The sequence below is a fragment of the Amblyomma maculatum genome, chromosome 7, assembly GCF_055883805.1.
Source record: "Amblyomma maculatum isolate TAMU_Amacu chromosome 7, ASM5588380v1, whole genome shotgun sequence".
NCBI lineage: Eukaryota > Metazoa > Arthropoda > Arachnida > Ixodida > Ixodidae > Amblyomma > Amblyomma maculatum.
In genome coordinates, this window is record NC_139350.1 from 86,819,515 (window position 1) to 86,842,462 (window position 22,948).

At 45.5% G+C, this 22,948-nt stretch overlaps 1 protein-coding gene across 2 annotated transcripts in view; it reads left to right on the forward strand.

The window, feature by feature from the left end:
• The first annotated feature begins 294 nt into the window (after positions 1–294).
• Positions 295–22,948, forward strand: part of LOC146183880 (uncharacterized) — a 54,913-nt gene continuing 32,259 nt past the window's right edge. The window contains exons 1-6 of one of the 2 annotated variants that reach the window (XM_084609212.1): positions 295–575; positions 680–775; positions 3,182–3,374; positions 6,258–6,507; positions 16,353–16,488; positions 16,657–16,839. In XM_084609212.1, coding sequence (XP_084465338.1) covers positions 3,185–3,374; positions 6,258–6,507; positions 16,353–16,488; positions 16,657–16,839 — 759 coding nt within the window. In that variant the 5' untranslated portion in view covers positions 295–575; positions 680–775; positions 3,182–3,184. Of the gene's footprint in view, positions 576–679; positions 776–3,181; positions 3,375–6,257; positions 6,508–16,352; positions 16,489–16,656; positions 16,840–22,948 lie in introns of those variants that run through there. The other variant, XM_084609213.1, reaches the window with a different exon arrangement.

Here is a 22,948-nt window from a genome sequence, read left to right on the forward strand (position 1 = left end):
GATATCACCCTCCCAAAAGAAAGAAGAGACCCGAGTTGGAAGCTCCTGGGCAACATTCCTGGGAAATGTTACTTCTTGCAACCCTACATGCACTCAGTGCTTGGAAATGTCAGTTGCCATCTACCGACTGCCAGCGCCATGCTCGTGATTTTTTGCTCACAACGCCAGCGCCGGATTTTCAGAGAACGGGGCCTTTAACGCTATCGCGTTAAAAAAAAAAAGAACGATAACTTTGCGATCTCGCTTCCTTCCTTTCATCTTCCAAACTGCAGGATCTCAGAATAACTGCGCTGGTGGCTTTTTGGTGCATTAAAATTACGGCGCTTGTTGCGCATGTGGAAGTGTTTCCGGAAGATGCACACTGATTCGAGTAATATTTCACCTATGCGCCTTCCAAGCGCATGAAGACTCGGTATCGGTGGACACGCCTACCGAAAGATAACTAGCGCCCGCTCACATAGGCACGATTATTCACGCCTGGGGCAGAAGAAGCTTTGTTGGACGCTCGCATCAGGAAACATTTGTGGGACGAAACGCTCGGTTACGACACGGAAGAGCAACACAGCAAAGGCAAGGTGAGCCTCACTCTGCGAACCATATATAATTTAGTCGAATATTTAGGGGCTGCATTTTGGTGGACGACTATAAGTAATTACTCCCTCATTATACAACATTTCAGTACCAGATGGTTGCTGTGGAGGCCGTTCTCGAAACCACCAAATTAGCTCCCGAGTTCGTGTTCGATGCGCGAAGGGCAGCAGACTGAAACGACAAGGTAAGAAATAGCTTTCCGCGCAATCGCTCCTTAGGCGACCAATCCTAAGCTTCAGAAGGGTTCTATTTCATCCAGCTGTTATTCTGCCATCGTAGGTGCTTCTTTGACGCGGGCTGTCGCTGTCCACTGGAGCAGCCCATTTCCAGTGCGTTTATTTTTGCGAACATTGCTTTAGAGAACCCCCACACACAAGTGCCGGTACTCCTGATAGTGCTTGTGACTGGGCTACGGGAAGGTTGAAAGGCCACAACTGCTTGATGCGTAATCGTTTGTTTGATATCTTGCCTCTATACTGATTTTTCATCATGAACGCTAGTGCCCACGTACCTAGCACTAATTTTACGATTGGGCAAAGTCTTCTTGAACATATAAATTTGAGTGTTCTAATGGTGAAGCATTTAGCACAGCTGTGGGGGGACGTTTAATCATGAAGAATCCTAAGAATTGATGAATATTTAACGTCTTTACGAACTTTTTAAACAACGTTGTGCTTCAAGAAGAACGAAAATACTTTCTGAATTAACATTATCGGAAGCATTGCGGACCTGATGTCAGTTAATGGCTCCAGGAAACCACGTCAACAATATAAATTATCCGGGAAGTCTGGGCGTGCATTTATAGCTGCCATTTTGAATCCAGTTTCAATTTGACTTCCATCACTGTTTCTTGAACTTGAAGCAGATAACTGCACGCCTAGCCTTGAAGTAAATGCCTTTTATGGCCGGAAAGCCGCGAAATGGGACGATGGGAGGACCGAGGGATGAACGTTGTTGCTATCGTCCTGCCAATTATTGCCTTTCAATCACGAAGGGTCGGCATCTTCCTCTGTCGATTGTCGCGTTGTCTTTTCGAAGTGGCGATACAATATTCTTGTTTATCCGAGCAAAAGTGAGCACCCCTTGCACGTAAGACAGTTGGCCGCGACGAGTGAATTCTTATCTCTGTTACAGACGTTGTTGCTTTGCTCTTGATGATAAAGCGGTGGCCTATTTTTCTTAATCGTTTTTTTTTTTTGCACTTTTAAACATTTCGTTTCTTTTTCGTTGATTTCTTTCGCTGAATAAAATTTTAGTTGAGGGTCAGCGCTGTTCTGTGTTGATTCCCTGCCTTTTTTCGCGCTGTTTGATACGATGGATCGATATGAACTCGCCCAAATCGTTCTATTTCTACTGCACTCGCTTATTCTGCGGCGAGCGGAAAGTTGGTATTTCAAAGCCACACAGCAGCGCTTGTGGCGGATGACGCGGCTTTCGCAGCCAGCGATCAGATGTGACCAACTTCGAACGGTAAAAAGATTAACCTGGGTTTAACTCTGCCCAAACCGATTACCAGGAGCGAAAGCACTGCGTGGCATGGCTTTGCGGTTTAGCATTGAGAGTCTAACAGAGTTTGGCGAAGTGCTAAAAGTGTTCAGTGGGTCTAGATGTTATAAAAAGAAAGGCGTAGTGTGTTTTTCTTCTCAGAGGACACTTACATTTAATGTCATACGATTGGAGGTACAGCCCCGTCCACTTCTAGCTATAACAAGGTCCCTGCTTTAAAATCGTCATTGCGTCTAATCCGGCCTCGCAGCACTTCCGGCTCCCTCTGTGCTTGCATCGTTTTGCATCGATATGCGTCTGCGTGAGGCGCAATATTGCTTTGAAAGCAGCGTCCATGTCATAGCTAGAAGTTGATGACCCTGTACATGTGTCGTCGGTTCGAATCCCTATCGCACATTAGCCCCCAACTTGACTAGCAGATGGGTGCTAAATGGGAAGGGAAATGGTATGACACCATCCTGAACGCGCACAAAGAACGTTTGTCTCACAATACGAAGTGACGCTATATTTTTGTTGGCACTTCCTGTCCATGCTTCCTGCTGACGCCACTCGTGAGGCAACAAAGGGTTTCGCCTTTGAATTGGGCTGAATAGATGTATGAAATGCATGGCACGAAAGGCTTAATGTATTCTAGGACTGCTCATCCATACTGCTAGCCGCACTCGGATCTCGGGAAGTGTAAGTCCCTCCTTTTGCGACTCTTCTATCGATATACCTTTTGCCACCTTTTTATATACGATGACCCTCGCGTCCAGCCCTAGCCGTGTGGCCAAAAAGAATGCCCGCCAGCAACGCGTGCTCCTGAGTCCCAGCTTGTCCCTATGGCAAAGGTTGCTGCTGAGAGTAGATCCCATTATTTCATTTTCTATAACTCCCTCCCCTTGTCCTCATGCAGATATAAATTTATTTTCGTAAGTGGTTCCTCGGCAGTGCTCCGTATAGTTTTATTTCGAACTCGACTTCCTCTACACTCGCGGTACTTCAGTAGTACAGGTGAGATATCTCTTGACAGACTTTGCCTTACTCCCATGCGTATTCACATTGTGGCCTATAGCAACGCCTAATGTTTTAATTTTGTATGCAGAGCATGCCATCAACATCTGGTGTAATCACTAAACAGTACGTGGATACGCTTCATGCCGTGTGCACGTCCATCAAGACTACCGCTAGCGGCATCGCAAGAATCTTCGACGAGTTTCGCTTCTCTCTCAGTAGGACAGCGTCGACGTGTGCTTCAAGCTCATCACGGCGCCTGAGAGGCCGCCGCAGTGACTCTGGTAAGGATATTCCTGTCGAAGGGCGAAATGGTCTCCTAACTGGTCCATTGCATGAACTACCTGGGACAAAAATCTCCAGGGGGCGTAAGCTGCATTTGAAGCACTGTTCTGTTAATCGCCCTCTGAGGACCTCTCTTGAGGAAATTCTCATTTGCCGTGCTTCATAGTAATGATTTGACTTCATAGTTGGAAATGACAAGAACTGTGTGCTCAAAATCTTTCCGCGTCTCCGGGAGATTTTTTTTCTTTTTCCTGCGTAATGCCAGTGACGTTCAAAGGAGTCCCTTTTAGTGCAAGCTTTAAAACTCTCGAAAAAGCGAGTCTAGCACCATCCTTGTAGAACCGGCGGTTCGCACTGTACTCGAATTCAGGTCTCGTATACGTCAGCACGACAGTACACTTGAGGTGGCACCCCTTAGGTCCGGCGCGGGCCCTCCACTCCGAACCTAGGTTGGTTGCGGCGAATCTCTCAATGAGACCGCAGTCCAAGCAGCAGGGCACAGGCGCAAGGTCCTTTCCTGGAACCGGGGTGTTAGGGTCCAATACGTGGGCATCAGCTTCTTCTTCGAGGCCGATACCGCCGCCACCGGCCAGTGTGAGCGAAACCTTAAACTGGGTATCAACAGCTGCCATCCCCTCGGTATTTCTTCCGGTAGTGGGTCATTATCGGGTGCTGACGTAGATATTATCTCCTTCCGTTGGTTTCCCACCGAGACTGGTCGTAAAGAGAGAGAGATGGCGGACGGGAGCACCTGCGGAAATGAAATTTCTAAACCAGCCTTCATCGGCCCTGCCGCTTCCCTCGACGATCTCGTTCCCGGCCATCCTGATTCGGCTGCACGGAAAACGCTCTCCATCAGACGGACACCGGCTGGCAGAGGAAGCTGCGCGAGTTGCATGCTCGTAAGGCTGCCTGTGAGCCGGCAGTGCAGCTAGCTTCGATGCGGAAGTAAGGTTACGAGACCCGACAAATTAATATCCGGTTATCTGCAGTCAAAAAGATAAAATTGATTTGGGGCTAGAAAAAGATAACCAGAAGAAAGATATAACCAGTTGTAAGCAGTCAGTTGTAACGATTCCATGCTAAGTGAGACAAGTCGCAGCTCGGGCAACAAAACTAGCAGGCGGATTATGTCAGGAAGCATCGTGCAGTCATATGAATGACATGAGACATGGCTAACTAGAAATCAGTAACTCAAGCCTTTGACCTACAACGAATGTAACCCGTCTAATCAAGGCCAAGAGAGCGATACATCAAAACCAGTGAAGTAGGCAAACGGCCCGAACAGCAGTGCATTTAAACTAGACTACTACATGTGAAGGAACAGTGAAGTCGCGAATCATTATCCTTAAAATTGCATCTCGATGAGAGCTTGCACCTTAATCGAGAGCTTACTGCAGTCAGATATACTGTGAGGACAAAAAGGAATAATACTTCGTATATTACAGTTCGGTTTGCAGTTTCACGTATTTTAAAACAGCCATCTATCGTGTTTGAAATATATAGTGGTGTTTAGAGGTGCTTTTGTTTTTCAACGCTTTTTCAGTCTTTGTATATCGCGTGTCGAAGTTTAAGCCTTTGCCTCTGTTGCCTATTTGTAGGGGTTGTAATCTGACTTATAGATTCTTTATCCCTGTTATGCTCACTTGTCCGGAGTGCTGCTTTGAATCGTGCTTTAACGCTGTACAGTTTTGTATACCTGCTGATTTGTCAAGCAAATCGTATGGATCCCATAATGTTGCCACATATTCTACTAGCGGTCTTACAGAGACTTGTATTCTGTATTTTTTTAGGATAGGAGGGGCAACCCAATGGGTCTGTATAACTAGACGAAGCATTTTCCTAGCTTTTTTAAATTTTCATTTTGATACGAAACAAGTGTGTAGGTTGCTGCGTTAGGAATATTTGATTCTGCTTTGTCAATAGCTCAGGCTGCAACGTCCACTCTAGAGATGACGTTCATCCTTGCCCTCCGTCGAAGTGTCATGTGCGAAAACGCACACCTTACAAAGAAAGGAAAAGGATGGCTAGAAGAACGAAGGAAAAGGGAAAAAGAGGTTTGTGTCACAATGTTTAGGCATCGATAAATGGTTACGCCTCTTTTGGCATCAGTTGGCTAACAAAAGGATTACAAAGCTAGAATAAACATAAATGTCATCAATCTAGCGTCAGCGGAAGAAGACCAATAAGTTAAATATTTCCTGCTTGGAGATTAACGGCTAACATGTCCGTTGAGCTGAAGATAAATGAATAAATGGTTGGTTATGCTCCTAAATTTCGTTCAGACATCTTGCGGACATAAGCTGTTGTTTGGCATTTATTCGCAAAGAGTCAAACCTTGAGTTATCACAAAATCAACTCAAATGCGGGACACTGAATTCCCTCCTGTAGCTTAAAGCTCTGCGGCATACTTGATGGGAGAAGGCATTGCAATGCGAATGGCAGCATCTATGAGGTGATTCAGAGAGCGTCTGCAGCATGATGCAAACAGGGCCCAACTCTTCTGGTAATTCAGCGCGTAGGCAGCACACACTCATGCACGTAGTATTGAGCTTAGAGCAATTTCCTTTCGCATCCTTTCGGAAGTGCGAGAGGCAAGAAGGCAGACGGGTTACTCCACCTTCTGTGTGATATCTCACTGTACCGTAGTGAATCGCGCTGTTATCTCGATATTTTGTCTTCCATGCCAAACTTTAAGCTGTACATTACGAGTTCATTCGGGCAAAACTATTCTTCGCCCACTTAGTATTGAACGGAGGATCTACATGCATGCTATGTTCCAGTATTGTGAACCTGCTTCTGCATAATGTGATAAACTTAGTGATGACAGAAGCTTTTAAGAGAAATCTAATTCCTTAGCATTGTTTCCAAAATGAACGCAGTGCATGGTGCCGCCGACCGCCACACGTTCGACGCGCCGTGCACATGGGAGCCCGGCCAGGTGCAATGTTGGCTGCTCTCAGAGCTCCAACCATGGAATAAAATACTCTCTCGAAGCTACATGGAGCTTTACGAGCACCAGTGGGGGGAATTAACGCTGCGGGCGTTCATCTGGCCCGAGCGCAACTCCCCTCATAACCAGTATGTCCTCGAGACTTCGCTCCTGGTGCACCTGCTTATGAAGCAGCACAGGCGAGTGGCGCATGCGGCTGACCTATGCAGGTCGTGTCCGTTGCGTATTGCGATTTTCTGCCGTAGTGGAGGAAACTTCTTGTCATGTTAATTGCTTGCGTCCGCACGTTTCTGATGTACCACCTTACGCGCGCCGCGTTTACTGCGAAATAAGTTGAATGATTAAGTTTAGGTGAGCTCTTGCTTTTTATGAGAGATTAACAACGAACGCGAGAGTATCGATCAGAGGAAGAGGAGGTAAAAAAAAAATGAAAGGCGAGATAATTGCCTCACCTTGACTGGTCGGCTGACTCCAGAGTTACACAAGGTTTTTTTTTTTTTTTTATTTGACACAAGGAAAATTAAAAAAAAAAGTTGACAAATTTGGCTGTAAAGACAAGCGCGTCTATATATCAGTGTTTTGAAAGCACTATGAGAACGAAAGATGCCCCGTAATTTTCTTGAAGGTCTTCCCTTAAGTCTAGTTTCAAGTAAAACCAGATCCTGCAGGTTACGGATTGAAATGAAACAAATGTGCCCGTAAGAGTCGTCTATATGTCGTTTTGAGCCGCGTATAACTGGTACTGTTTTGCACGCTGTTTCGCATGTTTCCTCCCATGTGCTCCTTTTATAATATATGGTTTCGTTTGGTTTGTGGGGTTTAACGTCCCAAAGCGACTCAGGCTATGAGACGCCGTAGTGGACTCCGAAAATTTCGACCTCCTGGGGTTCTTTAACGTGCACTGACATCGCACAGCACACGGGCACCTTACTTTTCACCTCCATCGAAAAGTGGTCGCCGAGGCCGGGATTCGATCCCGCACAGGATACGAAGTGATCGTCGAAATATATCTAAAGATTCTGAACCCAGAAGACAATAAGGGAGGGAAAATTAGCCCCGTCACCAAGGAAGCGAGGATGCGCATTTGGTGCATTAAATGTAAAAGCGTTTAGTTAATGTAAAACCATAGGTGATACTGCGTTCCTAATTTATTAGTTTGGCGAAATTGTAGACATGAACAAGAGCCCACCAGTTCATCAGTTGTGTTGTGCACCCTCAGCTGGTGAATTTTGCTCGTAACGGTATTGTTAGGAAGGTGCAGGGCTGTTTTATATGCTGTGCGGATGAGGTGATCAACCTGATCCCTCGCGTGATGTGCAGGCCCGAACCTTGAGGCATGGGCTGCCAAGCCGGCGTTGACTGAAATTTCTGGCAAAGCTGCATGCTAAAGTATGAAGATATTAAGAGCAGTTGCTCGTTTCGTTTTTGTTTTCTAATATTGGTACGGTGCAGATAAGCAACGCTATTCAGGTCATTGCTTCCCAGAGCGCGAAATTTTCGCTCCCCCTCCGATTTGTCGAAGACATTTTGGGCGGCCGTTCGTTGATCGGTTTTGTCAGCTTCGCGGGCCTACAACCCTCACACTGAGATGATAGGCGATCGTTGGTCGTGTTGGCGTCGTCGCCAGTATGACTCGACAGATTGACGCGTCTATGTACTAACGCATATACAACCCACCGAGTGTGCCCATCCTTTAGCTATGCGGAGGAAAAGATATATTATATTTATATTTGTTGCCATAAAATGTCCATCTCATTCGAGTGCATGATGGACTATGCTCTTGTGACGTCAGTAGTAAAAAAAAAAAAAACATATCCTCCGACATTGTGGTCTGCATAGCAGACGATGCTGCGCTTTGTATGCTTTTGTGACGTCGCGGAGCATTCAAATATAGCTCTAGCTTTCGATGGGACAAGTTGCCTAATCACAATTTCTATCGCATTTTTTTTTTGTAAATATGCAGCCCTTCTCAGGCACTAAAATTGTGGCAGACATTTATATTATCCACAGAACCGCAGCTGCAAAAGGTCGCATGCCCTTGTCATGATCCCCTCCTCGCTAGCACGTGTTTTCTTTTTCTTTATTTATAAAGCATCACACGGCGCTTCTGCAAGAAAACCTGGTGTCGTGCAAAAAAAAAAAAAAAAAAAAAAAAACTCCAGAGAATCGGTGACGCCACTGCCGCACAGCTAGCGTGGGAACTTTACGTCTCGCTATGCACCTACATGTAGTTATGATGACCGGGCAGTTGAAAGCTTCTACGAAGATGTGGAATCAACAATGCGAAAAGTATAAAGACGCAGTATACTGTACTAATGGGCGACTTCACTGCCAAGGTAGGAAAAAAGCAGGCAGGAGACCAGGCAGTAGGTGACTATGGCATTGGTTCTAGGAATAGCAGGGGAGAGTTACTAGTTGAGTTTGCAGAGCGCAATAACTTAAGAATCATGAATACTTTCTTCAGCAAACGGAAGAACCGTAAATGGACATGGAAAAGTCCTAGCGGAAAGACTAAAAATGAAATTGACTTCATGCTGTGTTCAACCCCCGCCATTATGCAGTATGTAGAGGTAATCGGGAAAGTGTGATGCAGTGATCACAAAATGGTGAGGTCCCGAATTAGCCTAAATCTGAAGAAGGAACGCAACACATTAGTAAGAAGGAAACCCATCATCGAATTAGCGGTGAGGGGGACGGCAGAAGAGTTCAGGATCCCGCTACAGAATAGATATTCAGCTCTAACCGAGGACGAGGACATTACCCTAGAAGCAATGAATAATAATTTCAGAGATATAATTACTGTGCGCGCTGTAGAAGTAGGCAGTAGGATAGTTAGAGAGGATGCCGGTAAGCTGTCCAAGGAGACGAAATATTTGATTAAGAAACGCAAGAGTATGAAAGCTTCCAATTCAACAGACCAGATCGAATTGGCCGAGATATCAAAGCTAATCAATAAGCGCAAGGTGGCCGATATAAGGAAGTATAACATGGAGAAAATTGAGCATGCTGTAAACAAGGGGGAAGCCTTAAAGCGGTAAAGAAGGAATTAGGTATAGGCAAAAACCAGATGTATGCGATAAGGGACAGGGCGGGCAAAGTCATCACGAATATAGAGAATATAGTCACAGTAGCCGAGGAGTTCTATATAGATCTATACAGTAGCCAAAGTAGTCAGGACCGTAATGAGATTGGCTTTAGGGAAAAACAGTCAGACGTTCCACCAGTGACGAAGGACGAGGTCAAGAAAGCATTAGAAACTATGAAAAGGGGGAAATCAGCTGGAGAAGATCAGATAAGTACAGATTTGGTGAAGGACGGGGGGGGGGGGGGGGGGGGGGTATCGTGCTAGAAAGACTGGCCACCCTGTATACGCAGTGCCTGGTGTCATCGACGGTACCGGAACCATGGAAGAATGCAAACATTATCCTCTTTCATAAGAAAGGGGACTCTAAGGACCTTAAAAATTACAGACCAATCAGCTTACTGTCTGTTAAGTATAAGGTATTTACTAAGGTAATCGCTAATAGAATCAGGACAACCTTAGACTGCAATCAAGCAAAAGGATCAAGCAGGTTTTCGGAAACGGTACTCTACTATCGATCATATCCATACCATCAACCAGGTGATAGAAAAATGCTCGGAATATAACCAGCCCTTATACATAGCATTCATTGATTATGAAAAAGTATTTGACTCAATTGAAACCTCGGCAGTGATGCAAGCATTGCGAAATCAGGGGGTAGACGAGCCGTACGTGAAAGTGCTGGAAGATATATGTAGTGGCTGCACAGCAACCATACTTCTGCATAAAGAAACAAAATTCCCATAAAGAAAGGAGTTAGGCAAGGAGACACAATTTCCCCAGTACTATTCACATCTTGCTTAGAGGAAGTATTCAGAGACTTGGAATGGGAGCAGTTAGGGATAAGGGTACATGGAGAATACCTCAGTAATCTGCGATTTGCTGATGACATTGCCTTGCTAAGCAACTCAGGGGATGAACTGCAAATAACGATTGATGACCTAGACGGGAAAAGTAAAAAACAAAAGTAGGCTTAAAAATCAATATGCAGAAGTCTAAGGTAACGTTTAATAGCCTAGGGAAGGAACAGCAGTTTGCGTTAGGTAGCGAAGCACTGGAAGTAGTAGGTGAATATATCTATGTAGGACAGGTAGTAACCGCAGATCCGGACCATGAAAAGGAAATATCAAGGAGAATAAGACTGGAAGGAGCGCATTTGGCAAGTACTCCCAGATTATGACTAGCAGCTTACCGGTATCGCTCAAGAGGAAAGTATACAACAGTTGCATCTTACCTGTACTTACCTATGGGTCTGAAACGTGGAAGCTAACAAAGAGGGTTCTACTTAAGTTGAGGACAACTCAGAGGGGTATGGAACGAAAAATAATAGGGGTAACATTAAGAGATAGGAAGCGTGCAGATTGGGTCAGAGAAATAATTCGAGTTACCGACATTCTAGCGGAAATTAAGAAGAAAAAATGGACATGCGCAGAGAGGATAACCGATGGTCGCTTAGGGTAATAAACTGGATTCCAAGGGAAGGAACGCGTAGCAAGCGGCGGCAGAAAGTTAGGTGGGCGGATGAGGTTAAGAAGTTCGCAGGTGTCAAGTGGATGCAGCTAGCACAGAACCGGGTTAATTGGAGAAATATGGAAGAGGCCTTCGCCCTGCAGTGGGTATAGTCAGGCTGATAATGATGATGATGATTCACGGTTAACGTGAGCATTCAGCCGGACTGAATGATGATGGCACCACCACCTCTGAGCCGCTGTCACCGTGAAAACATCGGTGTACTCTTCCTCCTGCCCAGATCCATCTTGCTTCCCGGCCAAATCGTACTGGGTGACATCGGATGAGAAATCAATCTTCACGGCACACATCAATTTCTAACGGGGCGCCTGCCCCAAAAGCAAAGGCTGCGCAGATCCCAGTCGCCAATACACCTCATGCGACGTGCCGTACGAAATACTCACTCACTGATGTTTTGTTGTGTGTGTGTGATGGCGCTTCTTCGACGCGACTAGACCACAGGAGTCGAAGATGAAGTTAATAAAAGGCGCGTGCTACGAGCATGTGAATCTCGCGTCATTCGGATTCCAAACAGTGCCATCAAGGGCTATTAACGCCTTCATGTTTTGAACTGGGCGCATGTTTATCATTTTTTGTGCCCACTGTGCAGTCGTTTTTTATCCTTCATTTCTCCGTTCGGATGAGCCAATGCGATTTGCGGATATTTTCTTCAAAATTGTCCTAGCAACCACTACAAACCCCTACACTTCGGCTTAGCTATGCTTTAGCCACGTCTGCTTGGAGTCGTCTCTGAATACCTCTGACCTAACAAAGCGTGAATGAGTTCCGCACATATTACGCTAAGAAAGAATTAGGGATCTTAAAATAAAAAAAAAATTTAGTCGTTATATTTATTTTTATGCTAATTTTTGTTTTGCACATAGTGAAAAAATACATTAAAAGCTACAATATATTCTTATTTGATTCGGCTCGAGAAAGGTATGCCGCTAGCTTAGCAATGAAAAAAAAAATTAAGTTTTCAGCCAATAACGTCTGTTGTGGGAGCAATGTATGCAGTAAATTTTTATGTACGGAATTGTCTATATTGCGAATCCGATTTTTCTCGGATTACGCTTTAACCAGCATGTTAACCCTCTCATTTTGTTCAGTACATGCGTTCGTTGCATGTCCATCCTCTCAGCTGCAGCAGCAAACATGGGCTAGTTTCCATCTGCGTTGTGTCCATAACACCAGCTGTTGTTGCACTGCAGTAAAAGATTCCCGGGTCTCCACGAAAATTTAGAGGCCTTCTTTGAATTTTCTACCCACCAGAAGATGCCCGCAGAAGTAGCAACTACCCAGTTGGCGGGCACCTGCACGTTATTGACATCCAGGTTACAGCAATACACAGCACCGCATCTTCTGCAGACAGCACAAGGTTTTCAGCAGGTGACAAACAGGAATCCACAACTCTGACGAGCCCCTTCGTGCAGGCGAGGTAGGGAGGGGGCAAAATTTTCCAGAAACGACGCAAAAGAATCGCAGCTTGTGAAATTTTTATTGGACACTTAAAGGCAGCAGTAAGCAAGGTCCGCATATGATATGGTATGGTTTGGTATCTTCATGGGCAGGGCATAAGCAAGATAAACGGTGTTCGTTAAGAGTATCTGAATGGATTCCAAGGGAAGACAAACATGGCAAGGGCGTCAGAAAGTTAGGTGGTCGGATGAGATTAGGATGTATCGGGCATAGGACCGGATTAATTGGTAGATTATATGGGGGACGTCTTAGCCCTGCACTGGGTGCAGTGATGCCGATTATGAAGCAAGGCCAGATTGAGAGGACAGCTTTGCATGGTAGCAGATATGTCATTTTTGGCAGAAAACGGTGCTCTTATAACGACGAAAATTTCACTTAAAAACGGTGTACCCATGACAAAGCCCCATATGTGAATTCGTAAACTGTCATGGGTGACATATTCGCGAGAGCTCTCGAAGAACACTATTTAACAGTCACTCTGGGAAACTACTTGTCAAAATAGGAGGAAAGCAGCGCGGAGAGTGTATGTGAAGTTTCATAAAGCACAAACATAAGATACAACAGATGTAAATGCTAGACGCAAACAGGAGCTGCGTGTGGCCGGTGTGCGCATAAAGTTCAGAATAGCAAGCGTTCAACGGCATTCCCTCTCTGTTGTGCTTTCTACACGGTCGTCCATAAGTTTTCATTTTCGCTTCAGCCCTCAAATGGCTGCTTTACGCAGGCTTTGTGATGACATTGCAAATAGTGTATTTTTTTGTTTAGTACAAACTCGCAGACGGGTACATGAATGCAGTTTGCCAACGTGCGAAGCGCGATGCAAGCGCATGGTCTTCCACGTTTCTTACGCAGTGGAGAGACTTATATACTTTGAGATGAACTTAAAATTACTCGGAAGTAGCATAAGCATCCACGATTGCCTTGTCTGGACCAATAAAAAAAGTTATCAGCGCATCGTCATCACGCATGCAGTACAGTCGCGAGTAAAAAAGACTAGCATACGTCACGCATCACCGGAATAACGTGTTGACGAAGAGGCTGATAACGAGAGTAGCGAATTGTTCCCATTATTCAGTGTTAGGGGGGTTCAGCGAGCTGTATGGGGGTTCATCGAAACTGCTGACGTAAACAAAATACAAGCAATCGTTGGCCATGACGACTGAGATAAAAAAAATGCCGCATGAGCAATCGCGTAACGGTGGCACTTCGACGCTCGGGTGGTGACAGCCTTGATAAAGATTTCTTCTGCCGTTCCCCTCTGTGCTGAAAAAAATCGGGCCGATAGACATGCTTGCGAACGGGAGTGCCGCGTGGTTATATATCACATATGTGATCGCCAGTCATTTAGGCTTATATTTTTTCCTCACGACTGTACGTCAGGCACAGACACGCAAGAAAATTTTCTGCAGTAAGAACAGGCCGACTGACGCATCTTCAAGAATATGTGTGCCTTCCTTGTGGACAACTATGCCCAGCAGGCAGCAAACCACAGTTGAGTAGAGTGTACCTTGATTCCTTTCTACTTGCAAAGCGCAGTTAACAATTCAGCGCCGAACAACTACAGCAGAGTCAATCATCTGGATCCACGGCGATCGTGTATGTATATACTCAGCAGTTAGGGAACGAACACGCAATATTTGAGAAAGAACAGTGCGCCATTTTATGAGAAATGAGCGTAGTCTTTCACTGAGATGCGCGCGCAGTTGAAGGAAATGCATCAGAGCACCAACTGCTGAGAGCACGTTGCTGAAGACACCTCAAAGTTTCCGTCCACACTTCATAAACATGCACAAGTCGCATACAACATAGGCTAACCCACAAGGTACAGTCTCAATCAATATGAAAGTGATCGCGGGAGCTTCAACCGGTGGGCCTTTCAAGCTGCATAGCGGCCGATTTGGAACTGCGAAGATAATGATCGCGCTGCCTTCTTTCCCTCCTACGCTCTTCCGGGCTACAGGCATCATCCCCTTGACTAACAGCCGGCTTTTTCTGTGTTTTCTTCCCTATCATGACAATCCTGTGTGTCTGTCGTTGCCTCGCATATCGGCTAACAATGACGCCTCTGTCCGCAAGCTGATAAGGTGAACGGAACGCATTTCAACGTTCTTTAACGAAAGATTACTAATATTTAAGACAGCACCTTTGCATCGCATATTTTTATCATGTAAATGCATAATTGTGATAGCTTCCCTCTCCCTGTCGTTTCACGACACATTTCCTGGACTTCGCCTTATCTTTATTGCATACCCTTTCTTTTTCATTGCTATTGGTATAACCAGGCCATGTTGGCCTTCACATATTTTGTTAACACAGTCACTTTGTTACAACCTACACATATGCGCGACTGGTGATTTATATAGAAAAATTAGAGCACTGCAGAGTCTGCATTGGAGTAATGCGAAAGCACGGATGCTGCTGTTGGTTGCTTCTGTTTGCTTCTAGTTGCATAATTCACTTCTTGGTTACCCATTTTAGCCTTTGGTATTTCAAATTGCGCGCCAATCCCTTCCTGTGCTCTTTTTTGGTTCGACTTCAGGTTGCGTGACGTCACATCCTTGAAGTCACCCTAATTGACTGATTTAATTAACCATTTTAGTATTTGATGCATTCAAATGTGGCACCTATTGGCTAATGAGAATTTTCGTCTTTACTTTTATATTTTTACCTCTAATCATTAACCTAATTACTTAGTGACCTAATTATTTTTATTGACTTATTTTTTATTTTTTTCGGACACAACATTACGTCACTCTCTATTGATTGACACCAGTCATTAACCTTTACCACTTTTCAATCACAACTGCTGCGGACAGATCTTGCTGTCGTCGTCTGCGGACAGAAATTTGTGAACATAGCGAAGTAATGTTTTCACATTAAAAATCAAAGGAAAAACATCGCCGAGAAGCGCTAGGGTGGAGCTTTCGGCGAACATCCCAGATTTATCAGAGCCTCTTCGTGAGATATAAAGGACCGCACCCAGCTTGATGACGCGTGAAAAAAAAAAGTTGTTAGTAGCTAGCGGGAAGTGTCAGCTGTTACAAGAACAACAAAAAGAGAGAGAGGCGGCTTACAAGATATTTCCCTTGCCACGGAAGATAATGACGTAATATGGCTTTGCTCCTTGTCTCGGTTGCGGCTCAAACGATCACTTTCATATTGATTGCGACTGTACATGCCAAAGAGCTAAAAAAACTTAACAAGAAAAAAAGTTACAAAACCGGACCACAACTGTATTCAAATGCCCCAACTGTTCGGTGGTACCAACGCAACGATGAAATAATGGGTGAAACAGCGAGTTAGCGCTCACACCATGGCACTGGCCCCACAACAATGCTCGAAAATTGGCCTCATTCAATAAGACGACGAGGCAGTTTGCTCCATTATTGATGGCACGCGGAAAGAAAGAGCGCTTGAAACCATTAGTTTGACATTGCATCTCGCATGTTTTCCTTTCGTAGTCGCACCTTTTCGATATAAAATCCGACGGTAGCAAATATGTTTTAGGGTTATAAATGTGGTATAGTAAGTTAATATAATTTCTAATCAGCTGTTATAATAATGCCTCCTCGTATCACGAGCATTCTATACAATCTCTGCTATTATATGCGTACAGGGGGGTGCTCTTTTATTTATCTTTAGGTATAGGTGCCCTTGTGCAGTTGAATTTTTCGCACATGAAGTGTCCTTTTATATATCATTCAGCATCAAATTTGTTCAGGTCCCCATAACGCCGGTTGACTAAACACTGGTAATATGGCGACACATGGCTAAGAAGTAGCTGGAAAGCAATGTGGAAGCTAGTGGGCGAAGTTGTTTAAAGTTGTTAGAACTGGGCAAAACGCAAAGGACGACGGGACCAACTGCATATAGTTGGTCCTAACCAACTAGCCAAAGCGCAAAACCGCTTTATAGTGTGATTTTTTATTTTGTTTATTTTGGCCAACTGTGCAGGTGCGTGACCCGTGTTCTGATGGACGAAACTGACAAGAAAATCGACATGGGCTTGTTTTGGCATGCCTTGAAGAATGGGGGAGCAGGAGTCCGCCACCTCGAGTTCGTTGGCCGGCTGGGTGACCCACCTTCCGCGGTGAGATGCGCTGCTATCACTTCCAAAGGTTTTAGAGCAGTGTTATGCAGGGCACTGCTCGCACGAGCTGGGAACAGCGCATACGGTAACACTTATAAAACTGTTCTCTGCATGAACAGGATCGCAATACTTTTACGTGACTCCTTTGCCTCGTCTCCCTGTTTTCAGAAGCGTTCATTCCACACGGCGCCCCGCAAGTCCCGCACGTGGTGCCATTCAGTGGCCAGCCTTTCTGTCCTCGACTCCCTGCATATGTGGAGCGTCATCTTCGACGAGGAGGCGGCGTGCACTCTGGGTAGCTACCTACTGCGCACCACCACTCTCAAGTGCATCACCTTGCACAACGTGCAGGTAAATCGTCCAACTCGTAATCATTTCGGTTCTGCATGTGCAGCGATCTGCTGTTCCCCAGTCTACAGCCTCGTATACGGAACTAGCACGTCGGTTTCACTCAAGTCTTTTCTATCAAGTACATTAATGGCTGTGGAAGGATCGTGCTGCGTGGCGATTCCACCTCATTGCTTTTGAGTGGCTCTCCAGTTGCCTGTGGTTATCGTTATACAAAGGCATGAAGCGGGTTCCCCAATGAACATTCCCTACATAGTAAAGTCATTCCCCTTAGCCTTGGTGAAGGCTGCTTTGCTCGGCAATATGTTCCAGCAGCAGAGAGCGCAAAAACTCTGGTGTTAAAGTTTAAAATTTAAGAGCCGATTCATTAAAGGGACACTGCAGTACGTTTTGCAAAAATCGGTCAGCAGAAACCCGCAGTTTTCCATGCTGCGAACACGAATATCGGATTGTAATTAGGCACAAAAAAGCAGAAATAGCCCTTTTTCTGCAGAAATACGCAGCCTGCGCGACGGGGCTCACCGCGGGTCGCGCCGCCGCCTGTGATTGGCCACGACGTAGGGGAACGACATTTTGAAGAGCGGGGAAGCTGCCGATGCGGCTCCTTCGCTGCACTGCATGCTGATCGCAGCTCTCTACTGCTTTGTGAGTGTCAATATGGCAAGCCATTTTAATTCGAATGAACATCGGGATTTTCGTCGCATGCATCCGTACCAGATGCGCCCACAAACGATGCATCACTTCTATTGTGGGGAGCGTAGGTTTTACATGAAATCTTGTTTTGGTTAGAGTAAGGCATTTTGAAAAGTATGGTGTGTCATTACTAGCAGAAACTACATGGCCCTCAGCGAAACCTCGGCGCGCATATTCCTGGGAAGGAAGGGCAGCGAACAATGTACTAGCCGACTACCTCCGTCTCAGGCCTCCCGTCCCGCCCGAAAAGTCATTGTGAAAAAAGGGCCCAAGGTGTGGTGTACCAAATCCTGCTTTGAGTGCAAGAGGTCACAAAATTTTGTGAAAAGAGTGAAGTAGCATAAAGCTACGACCAGACAAACGACCATGAGCGAAGCCCTGTTTCCTAGCTCTGACGCATACGAGGCATCGCGTAGCCATATGGTGTGGAGACCAAGTCAAACACGCGCAGATTGCTGCTTGAGCCATGGGACATTTAGCAGACGTAAAGAACCTTCCCCTTTTATCGTATGCTCACAATGTATGTACGTTTAGTGAACTGATGGCTGACGTATGTTGAAAGCAAAGCTGCGGCTCCGCTGAACCCATACCTTCGTGAGAAAACCATGTCCTGAAATGTGTTTACTCGCAAAAGCCTCGTCGTTTTCATTTCTAATTTAATTCGCATCCCCAAACAATACAGGATTATGTAAAATGAGGAGACAGGAACGGATGCAAAATCACAAGGTCATATGTGAACAACTTAGTTGATTGCTTGCTTGCACGCATCGAAGGAAACCTCGCTTTGTGCTCTCCATACCTAAATGTGCCCATACTCAGCTGAGCGGTGCACGATTTATCTTATAATAGATACTTTTAGTATAGCGTATGGACGCTTTCGTACGATAAACGCCAACAAATTATGGGACGTTACTCCGTGTGTTGCATCTGCGCTTTTAGTTGACCGTACGAAAGCGCGAACGCTAACTATGGTCGCGACATCTAGACTTAAAATAAGAAAACACACTGCAGCTACAAACCGCAGGCGATGAGCAGGCTTCCGCTGTGCTGCAGGCGCGGAACCCTGCCATCTCGCACACGCGACGACGCGACGAGTGAAACATCAACCACGGCTTCTGTTTACGGATTTCATTTCATTTCATTTCATTTCATTTATTTTCCTTAAAGGCCCTGTGAGGGGCATTACATAAGGGGTGGGTACATCATTGTAGGCGGCAAGTGTTAACACGATGAAAAATGAGCATGAAGATTGTCAGCGAAGGTCGCGGAGCACATGATGGCTGCAATGTCTCTGGGAAGGTCGTTTCAGTCAACAATGGTACGGGGAAAAAAATGAGGCTGCAAAAGTAACCGTGCGGACACGTGGACGAGAAACCTGGGAAGGATGACAAGTGCGATGAGATGTGCGGGTTGGCGGGACGATGTAGGGCGCGCAGGAAAGTGAACTATGATAAAATTTGTAGAATAAGCAAAGGCTGGCGATACGACGACGAACTGAGAGGAGTGATAACCCTGATTTATCTTTCAACCCTGACACACTGATGTCGTAGGAATATGAAGAATGAATGAACCTGGCTGCTCTGTTTTGTACTGCTTCAAGTGCGTTGATAAGGTAAGCATGATGAGGGCTCCAAATAGGTGAGGCATATTCTAATTTTGATCTGACAAGTGTTTTGTATGCTAGCAGTTTTACGTGATCGGGGGCATGGCGGAGATGACGTCGTAAGAAACCTAGTGTTCTATTAGCAGTTGAGATAATATTAGTGATGTGTGCACTCCAGGATAAGTCGTTACACAAGGTGACACCTAAATACTTATATGTTAGACAAGACTGGACAGGGATGTAACTAATTACGTATGGGAAATGAAGTGGATTATCGCGGCGGTGAAAAGACATGCGTTTACATTTATGTGGGTTAAGTTCCATTAACCAAACGTCGCACCATTCCTGAATGCGATTAAGGTCGTCCTGGAGAGAAGTTTGGTCAATAATAGTAGTAACAGAGCGGTAAATGACGCAGTCATCTGCAAACATGCGAATTTTAGAATTGATGTTGTCTGGTAAGTCATTAATATAAATTAAAAAGAGAAGGGGGCCGAGTACCGAGCCTTGAGGGACACCAGATGTTACAGGAATGGGGTTAGAATTGTGATCGTTAATAGTGACAAACTGCGTGCGATTAGTGAGGAATTCTTCTATCCATTTTAAAATATCGGCAGGCAAGTTCAAGTATGACAGTTTTAGTAGTAAACGTTTGTGTGGTACCTTGTCGAACGCTTTTGCATAATCTAGGAAGATAGCATCGGTCTGCAGGTTAGGGTCAAGATTACCATGCAAATCATGAAGAAAAATGGCAAGCTGTGTTTCACATGAGTGGCCTTTTCTAAAACCGTGTTGTGACGGGTGAAAAAAGTTGTTAGAGTCGAGGAAGCTCATGATGTTTGTGTAAATGACGTGTTCCATGAGTCTGCAGGGTACGCTTGTAAGAGAAATGGGTCGGTAATTTAGCGGTGAATTTTTTTTGCCTGATTTGAAGACTGGAACGACCTTACCACTTTTCCAGTCGTCTGGCATTCGTCCCGATGAGAGTGACTGTGAGAAAAGTAAGCATAAAAATTCGGCAGAAATATCCCTGGTATTCTTCAGGAGCTTCGAGTTAATATTGTCAATACCGGATGAAGATGAAAGTTTCACAGTTTCTATTAAGGACGAAATACCTGATGAGAAGAAAATGACTGGTAGCATGGCACAACCTGTTTGTGAATGTAACATCGGAAAAGGCATTTCAGTCTCGTTAGTAAATACAGGTGCGAAGGCAGCATTGAAGATGGTGACTTCAGTGAAGACTGACTCATCTGAGAGCGTTATCTCAGTTGCATGACGTGGGTTTATGACTTGCCAAAATTTTCTCGGGTTACTTTTTAACAGATTGGGTAAGTCTGAGTAGAAAAACGTGTGTTTAGCGTAACGAATAGCGGAGAGATATGATTTTTCGGCTTCGCGATATTTTGCCCATGCGCAATTCGTATCGTGAAACCTGGCTGAACGGTAAAGACGCTTCTTCTTATTTTCTAAACGCTTAAGTGATTTATTAAACCACGGCTTATGGGAATTCTCCTGAAAACTGAAGAGGGGAATGAACTGATTGGTTAGAATTTCTAGTTTATTTTTGAACAACGACCAATTTTCTTGAATCGACTGAGAATGAAAACGTGACGCAAAAACTGGAAAAAACGCATTGAGTTCATTATTGATCATGTCATAATTTCCTTTGTCATAAAGGCGTATAGTTTTATTGAGTTTCCGTCGGCGCGTTGGTTTGAGGACGATGTTAGCATGAATAACTTTATGATCGCTGATTTCAGGCAGATAAGTAATCGGCTGAACACTGTCTGGGTGATTTGTTAATAAGAGATCTAGGATATTCGCGCAATTATTAGTTACGCGGGTAGGTTCTAGTATAACTTGAGTGAGGTTCATGTTATTGCAAAAATCTAAGAATTCCCTTGCTGCGCTATTATTAGCTATGGGTGTGGTATGGTTTTGCCAATCAATATTCGGGAAATTAAAATCGCCAAAGAGGAAGACGTGCGAATTAGGGTGCTTTGTGATCAGTCGACTAAGTGTGTTATTAATTTGGAGGGAAAAATCAGGAATGCTGTGGGGTGGCCTGTAACAAACACCGAGTAAGACTGTGTTAGGTGCAGCGTGACAGTGTAGCCATAACATTTCTAAATCAGAAGAATCATTTATTAGTGAACATGTAAGGTCCTGGCTGACAGCTATAAGCACGCCCCCTCCGCATCCTTCGCTGCGGTCTTTTCGAAAAAGTTGAAAATTCGGCAAGTAAGCAAGTATTTCATTATCTGAGATGCCACCGTTCAGCCAGGTTTCAGTTAGTATCAGTAGATTACTACTTGATGATGAAACGAGACTAGAAACAAGCTCCCGCTTGGAAAGAAAACTGCGAATGTTAGTGTATATAACGGAAAACGGAAAACGAGATGACTGCTTACACATGCGTGTAAGCAGTCAAACCAAGGCGATCCACTTCATTTCGTTGCCATGCCAACAAAACAACACTACTCATCGGGCTTAAGGACTACGCTGCCACCGTGAAAAATAAAAAAAAAAACTGCAACTTATTCACTAAATATTTGAGTTGAATGCTACATGAGGCAAAGCGAAGGCCCCGTGTGTCATTTATAGGCGGCAGCGCACCCAAAAACGCGGTAACTAAGACAAATTTACTCAGAAGCGGACGGCCTGGACGCCGCCATCTTGTCAACGCTGATCTCTCATCGTACGTGAGAGCCGGGCACGATAAACAAGTTTCGACGTACGCTGCCAATCGTACGAAAGTGCTCGGTATCGAGTATCGTATAGCACATGCGCAGTGCGCGTCACGATATTTTTGGCCGTCGAGCGGCGCTGCTGCTCCTGACAGGGAGCGCCATCTCTGACAGAAAAATAGAAACTGGGGATACACGCGGCGGCACCACCTAGGCATCCCGGGCAAGTTTTCTCCTTGCCGTTGTCAGATGGGGAGGGGGATTGACAACCGGAGTGCCGTGCCCCAGAGTCACACATAACTCATCAGCCCATCATCCATTCAACACCTCCGGCAAGGTCCCCCCCACTGCCAAGTGGGGTCTGGGAAAGTTTTTTAGTTCGAGGTGAGGGTCCTACCCGGACAAGGGGGCCGCCGCGTGATGCCCTCACAGGAGTGAGTGGCATCTGACGCAAAGACGGCCTGCAGCGCCATCGTGGCATCGAGCCAACGAGGTGGACCTTCATGACAACGCGAGTGTCACTAAGGACAACCAATCCCTGTGATAAAATCATACACAGAGTGTGTTCCACCCTTAACCGAGAAAATCACAGACGGCCCGCACCAAACCTTCGAGAACCTCTGCTCGCCAAGAATGCGACGTTCCCGCTTCAGGCAGAACCAGACCTCTTTCCGTACCTTTGCAATTACTTCATGGAAGCCCGGAACTCTGCTGTTGTATGCGGCCGCGCAGCGTGCCAGCCATACTTGGTACGCACACTCCACGAGCAGGAGGACGAGCTGGTTAACGGCCACGCCTGGCAACGGATTCAGGTATTGCACGGTCTGGTACGGTATACCCGGAAGCCGGAAGAGGTTAGCTACACGACGGAGAAGCGCTTCAGGAAGGAGACACTGCGAGAATATGTGCACAGTGTCCTCTCTACCACCACAAGTCGGACAAGTTGGTCGCAAGCTGGTCCGTGTAAACGCCGGAGCCTTAATGGGGAGGACTCTCCTGGCGAAGCGGTACATAAAGGACGCTCTGCTTGCTTTCAAAAAATCCGCTGTGATATACCGCCAGCTGGACCTAACATTGGCAAGGTCGTAAAGACGGAGGTGAGGGGGGAGAATGGGAGTCAGAAGCC